This window comes from Frankliniella occidentalis, unplaced genomic scaffold (genome assembly GCF_000697945.3).
Source record: "Frankliniella occidentalis isolate FOCC.00 unplaced genomic scaffold, Focc_3.1 Scaffold213, whole genome shotgun sequence".
In the NCBI taxonomy this organism is placed as follows: Eukaryota; Metazoa; Arthropoda; class Insecta; order Thysanoptera; family Thripidae; genus Frankliniella; species Frankliniella occidentalis.
In genome coordinates, this window is record NW_026267339.1 from 251,938 (window position 1) to 260,919 (window position 8,982).

The 8,982-nt window shown below is 50.0% G+C and overlaps 2 protein-coding genes across 2 annotated transcripts; one reads left to right on the forward strand and one right to left on the reverse strand.

Moving 5' to 3' along the window:
• The first annotated feature begins 347 nt into the window (after positions 1-347).
• On the forward strand, positions 348-3,019 carry LOC113218340 (26S proteasome non-ATPase regulatory subunit 5-like). Its single transcript, XM_026438646.2, has 8 exons — positions 348-657; positions 839-983; positions 1,063-1,308; positions 1,417-1,669; positions 1,756-1,944; positions 2,028-2,137; positions 2,219-2,408; positions 2,489-3,019. The coding sequence occupies exons 1-8, from the start codon at positions 476-478 to the stop codon at positions 2,695-2,697; spliced, it is 1,524 nt and encodes a 507-aa protein (XP_026294431.1). The 5' UTR covers positions 348-475; the 3' UTR covers positions 2,698-3,019.
• Positions 3,015-7,521, reverse strand: LOC113218338 (thyrotropin-releasing hormone-degrading ectoenzyme-like). Its single transcript, XM_026438644.2, has 15 exons — positions 7,229-7,521; positions 6,815-6,962; positions 6,506-6,729; positions 6,269-6,424; positions 5,772-6,164; positions 5,463-5,691; positions 5,289-5,394; positions 4,905-5,207; positions 4,693-4,808; positions 4,219-4,567; positions 3,945-4,140; positions 3,651-3,788; positions 3,443-3,580; positions 3,260-3,332; positions 3,015-3,194 (listed from the first exon to the last, which is right to left on the reverse strand). Exons 1-15 carry the CDS (start codon positions 7,399-7,401, stop codon positions 3,072-3,074), a joined length of 2,865 nt encoding a protein of 954 aa, XP_026294429.1. The 5' UTR covers positions 7,402-7,521; the 3' UTR covers positions 3,015-3,071.
• Positions 7,522-8,982: the final 1,461 nt, after the last annotated feature.

The window sequence follows — 8,982 nt, forward strand, 5'->3', positions numbered from 1 at the left end:
CGAATGCTTCTCGTCTGAAGTGGGCGGTACCGCCGTGCTGGTAGGCAGCCCATCCAGCACCTCTCCCTTACCCCTACCCTCTCCCGCCCACCTCAGCTCGGCCCACTAGCGCTCCCAGTGGCAATCAGCAGCACCGTCCTACAAAAGAATGACAGGGCGTCAACCCTACCACACTTACCCAACAACCAGTATTGTCCAGTTATTTCGTATTCCTACAGCGTTTGCCCATCAAAATCATTTTCCAATCAGTGGAATTATTGAAATTAATTTATTTCGCGTGATTGGCCAGCGGGTCTAAGGATGACAATATTGTTAAAGTTTGTGTGGCTATTGTTTTAGGCTGGTAGCGCCGTCATCAACAAACCCCCCGTCATTCACTGAAAACACCGCCCACAACTCAGCGTTAATTGTGCTTATTTTGCTCCATCACCTTTCGTACCTGCCGATATATTGTCGCCCTTTTCCTCTGTTGAAGATGGCAACGAATTTGGATTGGTTTAAGCAGACAGTCGATAGAATAGCTGTCAGTGATTCCAGGCGAGAGCTTTTGTCTGAGCTCAAGGTGGGTCTCTGCGGCCTCAGTGTTCGAGATGTCACCACAGTTGCTAATGTCCTGCCCTTGGCTGTTATTTTTGACACTCTGAACACCAACGAGAAGTAAGTACTTAAATTCTTCTTGACTTCGAGTAGTTTTATGGCAAGCTTTGTTGCATTTATGAGCGATTCTTGCTCAAAGTATCAGATTTCGTAGGTTAGGATTCTATCACAGCAATCCTTCTCAATATGAATCCAGTGTATCTGCTGTTTTTAATTATGTTTTTTTTTTACATGATTTTAGGGAACAGCTGGAACTGGCATGTGATGTTTTGGGGAAATTGTTGGGAGCCTTGGAACCCAGTGTCGTCTTAGCGCAGTATGGACAGCAAATCCAACATACTTTGATTCATCCTTCACCTCGGGCGAAGGAGCTCGTCCTACGAGAGGTGAATGTGTATCTTTATTTTTATCTGTAGCAAAATGTGATGGTTCCTGTCTTTACTCATTTACATTTTTTCCTCCTAGTTGGATCGTGCAGTCACTGGCCGTGTGGATATGGTGGAAAGGTTGAGTGCTGAACAAGACCTTTTAGTGTGCATTGTAGACTGCCTGTGTCTTGAGGAATTGTCTGTTGCACGGTATGCTATCTCATTGCTCAAGCATCTAGGCTCAAGTCCAGCAGGGTTGACAGCTTTATACTCCCCTGTTACTATGCAAGCACTTCAAACTGCAAGCAGCAAAGGAGACATTGTTCGTTTTAGAGTTTATGAGGTGAGTGTACTTTTCAGTCTAGGAAGTATTTTTACTGAACCTAACCTGCTTATTATTTTTTACTATTTTATCATGGATGTTAATGAATGATGTTGTCAACATTTTCAGGTTGTGGTTGCTGTATCAGTTGAAAGTGATGAAGGTCTCAGAGCCAGCCAAAATAGTGGATTTTTGGGTGGAATGTTTTCTGAACTGAAAGGAGATGATGTATTAGCCCAGCTTAATGTTTTAGAAATGACAACCACCCTTGCTCTCAAGCAGCACAGTTTAGTCTTTTTGGATCAGCAGGGTATCCTTGATTTTCTTGCTGAGAAACTATCAAACTCTGAAAATGATCCCCTGTCATCATTTTTAGTCCCAGGTAAAATTTTTCTCAAGTGTTAATCAGTTTGGAAAATAATATTTTGTGTCATGATGTATATTTAACATCAAATTAATATATTTCAGGTCTCATTAAATTCTTTGGAAATGTTGCTCAGTCAAAGCCAGATGAAATGATAAAGAGATTCCCCTCATTAGTTTCTATGATGTTTGATACTTTAGATGCGAGTGACTTAGCTGTTGTAGGTACAGGGATGGAAACTTTGGGATTCATTGCCACCACTCTAAAAGGAAAATACATGCTTCAGTCACTTGGTGAGTACTTGTATAATTCGCATTAAATCTAATTTGCTCTAGTGCCAATCTTTTAGAAATTAATGAACCATCTAATTTTACAGGGACAAGGCTTCCTGAAACCATGCGTAAAATGGTTGAAAAACTGCCCTCTCTCCCTATTGAAATGAAAGTTCGACTTCTCAACACAATTGCGAATATTTTACAACTTAATGTAAGTGGAAATGTTCCTTAATGCTTGACTATTAGGTAGATAATATGTTCTTGTTGTGAATTCATTTTATGGATATTGCAGGTATCAGATCAAAATAATCAGTCATTGTCTATGACCAAAAGATGGTTTGAAGCATTATCTCCTCAGCCAATGGATTTTGTTATGGCTTTGTGCCGCCAGCCTTTTCCAGAAACAAGATTGGCAGGATTCCAGCTAATGCATGTTCTTGCAACCAACCCGTGGGGACAGGAATACATTGTGCGAGCGCCAGGTATAAAAGGAAATAATTTTTATTATCTATGTCATGTCTGGAAGATTATAATGAGATTAATATTTAAATTTCAATTACAGGGGTTGTGGAGTATCTTATGGATCGTTTAACAGAATCTGTTAAATCTTGTAAAGATGCCAAATTTGAAGTGGTCAGAAGTTTAGTTGCAAGTCCTTCTTCATCTACCGTCATGAGTCCAGATGTTTTAGATCAACTTAGACAATTTATGGAACAAGGAGAGTTTTATGCCCGTGGTGAAACAGAAGTTGCCATTGAAGGAGCATCATAGTATTTTGACCTTATCATCAAGGGTCTAACCTAGATTTATCTATTATATGGACAACCTACGTACTTTGTGTTATTTGGTGTGCAAAAATTTAGTTTAGGCAACTCAGATATTTATTTTAAATTTTAAACTGTACCTGTATTCTCAAACGGTCTCAGCACTTTTATGCCATTTTACATAATATATGTGGTTGTTTTCATCTTTTGTATATTACTTAAAAGTAAGTATGTATTGTGAATGTCAAATTTTTCCAGGGGGACTTTGATGTATCTAGTCTATGTCAGACTTTTATATGGAATTTATAAAATAATAATACAAAGTCAAAGATTTCAGTTCTTATTCCTACAAACAAATTTTTCATTAAATCTAGGTTGGTTTCATAATTTTAGTTTGTTGACCATTTCTAATAACTTCTCAGCTTGATATTGGAGCCACCATACATTGTGTTTACCTTCATTCATTAGGTGGCCATTTTTCTTTGAAGATATCATTTTTTCCAACTGCAAAATGGAAAAAGTTATTGGTAATCAATATAATCATGGCTAGGGTCATATAAACAACTTACCTGGATGATCTGGTTTTCATTTTTTACATATGGTAATATACTTTTAGCAATCTCATCATCAATTGTTCCAAACCTGAAAAAACAAATTTTTAATATTATAGCCTCATTGCACAATAGCATGCATTTTGCTCTCATAGATAAAACATTGTCTGGGATGGGATTAAAAGTTTAAAGTCCACTCACTTAGCCTGGAGCTGCATCCAATTATCCTTTAGGAAATCTACAACAGCATTGTAGGAGTAAGGATTTGCTGTCAGTTTCTCAAGCAAATCTTCAGTTAGCTGCTCATGATTTGTCTCCAATGCCGCAAGCTCAAGCATCCTGCATTGAGAAGAAAATTAAGTTCACTCAATTCAAACAATCAGGATATAATCCGCTTCATTATGTTTACCCTTTTGCTGCCTCCTGGCTTTGAATACACTCTGCCAACTTTGGAATAAAGGCAGGATTTTCCGACAAATATTTTGACAGCACATCTCCCCACTCTTTTTCAGTCTTCTGAGCTTTGCACAAGACAGAGGCGTCAAACCTGAGAAAGAAAGGAAATTAAAGGTGATGTATTCATTCGGCTTGAGGTGGAAATTGAAAGGTAACAGGGTTTGGATATAAAGTAGCATCACTCGGATACCAAAAAGTTCTCAAGGAAAATGTCAAAATATCTTGATTGTAGCGGTATTGGACCTACCCCTGGCGGGCCTCGCGGCTGGGCCCCGTGGTCCCCAGACAGCCGGGCACGCCCAGCCCGCACGCCCAGAGCTGCACGCGCGACACGAAGGCGTGGTCCACGGGGTCAGTGGAGAGGCGCAACCCCTCGCTGACGCGCAGCAAGTCGCCGGCCAGCGCGCGGGCCCAGCGGGTGAACGCGTTGTCCCCGCCGGAACCTGCGCCACGAGGGTTCAGCCGATCAGTGGATGATACAAGCCTTGCGCACTAACGCGAGGAGAGCTGAGGAGCCCCACCTGCAGCCCCGCCGGCAGGCACGCCGTGCAGCAGGTGGGTGAGCTTGGCGAGCCAGGGGAGCGCGGCCACCCAGGCGAGCGAGGGCGCGTCCCGCGGCAGTCGCTGCAGCAGCGCCAGGGGCACGTCGTAGCCCAGGCGGCCCGCGCCGGCCAGCGCCAGGGCGTCGTCCACCAGCCCGGCGCGCTCCAGGTCCGTCAGCGAGTCCAGCGACTCGGTCAGCATCGCCCAGTTGGTGGCGTCGTAGTTGGTGCGGTAGTAGCCGGCGCGCGCGCCGTTGAGGAGGAGACCCCCGGGACCAGGGGGAAGTCCGGCGAGTGTCACCTCGGCGCGCAGCAGCCACAGGAGCTCCTATTGGTCCCGAGAAATCAATAAAGGTTGTACCACAAACAGGCAAAGAACAAACACCTTCTGGACTCGATGTCAATTTATTTTGTATCAAAATGATGTCTTTGGCTGTCACTTGGTTGCTTTACCTCTGTGCTGCTACTGTTGCAGCCGCTGGTGGTTCTGTTGCTGCAGAGCGGAACCGTCTTGACCCACAGCGGCACGCCCCAGCAACAGGCCGCTTCGCCCTGGGCCACGGGGGCAGCTAACAGTGATAAAATAGTCGTGTATGTACTTCTAATTGGAGTCAATTTCAGTTGACCGCGAACAAGCGCTGTTTTTTTTCCCTCCGATTACTTACTTGATTCATTGGCGTTGGTGGCGACGAGGAACCGCTCCTGTGCAACCTTGGCCGTGCCCGCACCGTAGTCGCGGGTGACGGTCAGCACGGGGAAGCCCGTCCTCAGGGTCCAGGAGTCCATGATGCTCTTGACGGACTGGCCGCGGGGCAGGGCGTGCGCGCCGCGCGCTGCGTCCGTGAGCGCCGCCCACAGGTCGTCCTGGGCCGCGTTGGCGTACGCGTGCTTGCGCAGGTACGTGTTGAGGCCGTGCTGGAAGACGCGGGGCCCCAGGAACTCGCTCATCATGCGCACCAGGGAGGAGCCTGCGACACGACCAGCACTGAGTCTACCAGCAGCGCGTGCCCTCGGTCGGGAGCCTCCCTCCCGCACGGCCTACCGCTCACCTTTCTTGTAGGAGATGGCGTCGAAGATGCTGCCGATGTCAGCGACCTGGTGCACCTGGCGGGACACCGGATGGGAGGAGGGGAGCGCGTCCAGCTGCATCACGCCCTGGAGGAAGAGAACGTCAACCTGGGTCCCCTCGGGCGGCGCGGCGGCGGCGAGCTCGGCGCGCATACCTGCATGTTCTCGAGCACGAAGATGCCCTCGCTGCGCCACTGCGGCTCCACATGGCTCACGCCCAGCTGGCTCATGTAGGTGGCGAAGCCCTCGTTGAGCCAGACGTCGTTCCACCAGCGCATAGTGACCAGGTTGCCGAACCACTGGTGAGCCAGTTCGTGCGCCACGATGGTGGCCACGTAGTGCCTGCTGCCCATGTCCGCCTCGTCCACGAGCAGGGCGCCCTCCCTGTGCAGGTATGGTTGGTGAGCGCACGCAGCAGACGGGCCGGCGCGGTGAGTGGGTGAGCGCAGAGGGTCAGGACTCACCTAAAGGTGATGATCCCCCAGTTCTCCATGGCATTGTAGAAGAGCTTGGGCGCCGCAATCATGTCCAGCTTGACCAGCGGGAAGGAGATGTTGAAGATGCGCGAGAAGTACTTGAGCACGGGCGGGCCGACGTGCGCCGCGTACGCGCCCCGGGCCAGGTCGGCTTGCCGCGCCCACACGCGAAACGACACGTCCCGCACCGCGGCGCGCGTCGCATTCCTGCTGCTGGCCAGGCCGGCCGTCGTCGGGGCGGCTGCGGGCGGCGGCGGAGGCGCGGAAAAGTCGGCCGTCGACTCGAGCTTGCCGAAGTCGAACACGGCCAGGGCGATGAGGTACGACGACATGGGCACGGACGTCTCGAAGTGGTCCCACATCCAGTCGCTGGAGCCGGCCCTGCAAGGCAAGAGACAATCAGCGCCACACTGTCGCGGGGTCACGGGGTCAACGACTCGGCTCTGACTGGTGATTCTTATGTTTTGCGCTTCGCAACCCCTTACATGGGTTCGGTGGTCCTGACGGGCATGTTGGCCACGCTGGTGTGGTCCTTGTGGCGCGCCACGCTCAGGGTGAACCTGGCCTTGTACTGGGGCTCGTCCAGGCACGGGAACATGGCGCGTGCGTTTGTAGGATGCAGCTGGGTCAGCGCGATCCACCTGGAGCAGGGCGCGAGGATCAGAGCACACAAGGACCCTCCCTCCGCGGGGACGCGACTGGACCGCCGGCGGCGCCCTCACCTCTTGTTGTTGTTATCGTCCAGGTACGAGGTGCGGTACAGGCCCTTGAGGTTCTCGCCGACCAGGGCCGTGTAGTTCATTTTGAGGCGGTATCGGATGGCTCGCCTATTCTCCTGCCTGCTGGGCCGCAGCGGCGCCTGCAGCTCGGCGGCGTACGTCTCCAGGGTCGCGTCGTGGACATGGCCCAGCAGGGGCAGCGGGGTCCAGCGCCCGGGCGGCCCTTCCTGCACAATCAGTAGGGGTGAGTTGTAGGATGCATGAGGGGTGTTCACGTTCACGCCACGCAAGCCCAGAGCACCCTGGCCGTACCTGTTCGACGACGACGGATCCCTCGTCGATGGTAAGGTTGCGCGCGTTGACGACGACCCTGCTCGTAGGGGCGCGAGCCCGAAACGTGAACTCCAGGTCAGCGGGGGAGGTGAAGTTGGAATCAAGGAACTGGGGCTGAATGCGCACCCTGGTGGAGAAAGAAATGCCATGAGAACTTGGCGCTTAACTTTGGCGCATTCAACGATCGACAAGTCAATGACCGGCAAGCCTCAAGCCCCCCACCCTTTCCCGGGTTCCCGCGGGCCCAGAGTGACCCCCCGGCGGCCTACCTGTTGAGCGAGGCTACATCCTCTGTGACCCTTGAACCCCCACCCGGCGACCCACAAGGTCAACTGCGTTTGGACGCAAAGAAAATAAATAACCAAAAAAGCACCACCCGTCGGCTCACGTTACCTGTAGTGCAGGGGCTCCAGCTCCCTCGGCAGCCACGTCGTCACGGTGTCATCGCGGTCCTCTACGCCAACATGTTGGTCCAGGGGCTGGTCGAGGAGCTCCTGGTCGGAGGCGACTGACAGCCCGACAGCCAACGCAGCGACCAGCACAAGAGGGTATTTAATGGCGGCCATCGCTAGTCAAGCCCGCCACGTCACTGTCACAAAAGTGTCACTAAGTGTCACAAAGCCGCCACACCGTCGCACTGTTCGCCGTGCTCCGGTGCCACCATGAGCGACTAGTGCCCCGTCCTTCTCGTCGACGACTACTGACCACAATTTGTCCCCCTCCTCCGCCAGCGGCCGCTCGGTAGCCGCTCCCACAGTCGGCCCAGACTACTACTTTAAGCCGGCATATTTTTCCACGGAGGCTTAAGCCCACCCAGGGCAGACGTAGACAAGCATGATGGGATCGTTTACACTACTGGAAATGTATGTATTTTTTTTTTACCATTTGTCAATTTATATTGGTTCCAGCCTGGCTAGCCATCGTTGAAGTTAGTTGAAACGAGTTTGTGGCGTACTTCCCTGGCTTCTCCGCCTGCTCAAAGAGCAGTAGGCAAACCAACGTGCACCTCGCGGTTGGTGTCGAATGGGTTGCATACCTCCCGGGCGGGCGGGCAGGCGGGACACAGTTCGTGACTCCATCACGAGCCTTCCGACAGCGAGCGGGAGGAAGAAAATGTGCAAGCGCGTTTACGTTCAGCAAATTAGTAATTCTTCCTGGTTCCATTTATTCGGTGAGGCAAAACAAAATAGAAGTTTTACATGGTGAGGAAATAGGCCTACCCCTCTCCTCCTCCCCATCCCCACCCCGCATTTGCCGCGCCTTTATGGAAACGTAAACAAACACGATCGGCGTCTTCTGCTCAATACCGATAATACCTACTCATTTAATTGGCCATTGGATCTTAATCAGAATTTTAGGGTGGACATCGCCGCTTTTCGATATTAATCGCAAGGTATAGTGCTTGATTGTTTCCGGTGCGGAATATTGAATTGTTCCATTCCGGTTAGTGCTGTATGTAAGAGGTTAGTGTGCTGTGCTCCAGTGCACAAGTTGTCAGTTATTTTTTTTGAGGCCGAGTAAATGATGCCCGTGATGTAAACTTGGCTCACTGTTAGCTTTGTTGAAAAGGTGTTGAATGGGTACACTTCTCCATTCCACACAGTATGTTAAATACTGTTGCAGGTCTCTGTCAGTGTTTTATCATATATCATATATTTTACTCTATATTATTCTCGTGGAACAGAAAACTTTATTACTTTCTGGTTGGGGTGCAAACCGAGTGGTACTATTTGCGTAATCCCCCAAACAATCAATCATTGTGCGTTGCGGCTAATTTGCAGCTGCCCCTTCGTACTTAATGCTTGAGTCCAATGCCAAATTATTTATTTGAAAGACCATGGACATTTAGAGACGTATGGGGGGATAGGCATTTAAACGTGTATTGTATGATTAATTTAAATGTAATTAATAGTTGATGAGCACTAAAAGTACCGTTTAATATGATTGCAGGAACTCGGCCCAGAAATGTTCTTGACATGAGCAAAGAAGTCTGTGGAGTCAATTTACCCAAAAGAATAGGTGAGTTGACATGACAGTAACCAAGGCTGGTCCAATTTGTCTCTGTACAGACTCTATGAGGAGCTTCCTTTCGTGTGCATCAAAGGGTGGTTTTTGATGTTTTTTGTGGTGCCTTGGTTCTTTGTTGT

What these genes read in the sequence shown, in the direction of transcription:
- LOC113218340 (XM_026438646.2), top strand. Translation starts at nt 476, where the DNA reads ATGGCAACGAATTTGGATTGGTTTAAGCAGACAGTCGATAGAATAGCT. An exon ending in TTCGTTTTAGAGTTTATGAG is followed by an intron (nt 1,309 to 1,416) that starts GTGAGTGTACTT and finishes CAACATTTTCAG; the next exon opens with GTTGTGGTTGCTGTATCAGT. An exon ending in CGAATATTTTACAACTTAAT is followed by an intron (nt 2,138 to 2,218) that starts GTAAGTGGAAAT and finishes TGGATATTGCAG; the next exon opens with GTATCAGATCAAAATAATCA.
- LOC113218338 (XM_026438644.2), bottom strand. Translation starts at nt 7,401, where the DNA reads ATGGCCGCCATTAAATACCCTCTTGTGCTGGTCGCTGCGTTGGCTGTC. An exon ending in CACCAACGCCAATGAATCAA is followed by an intron (nt 4,809 to 4,904) that starts GTAAGTAATCGG and finishes TATCACTGTTAG; the next exon opens with CTGCCCCCGTGGCCCAGGGC. An exon ending in GCCTGCCGGCGGGGCTGCAG is followed by an intron (nt 4,141 to 4,218) that starts GTGGGGCTCCTC and finishes CTCGTGGCGCAG; the next exon opens with GTTCCGGCGGGGACAACGCG.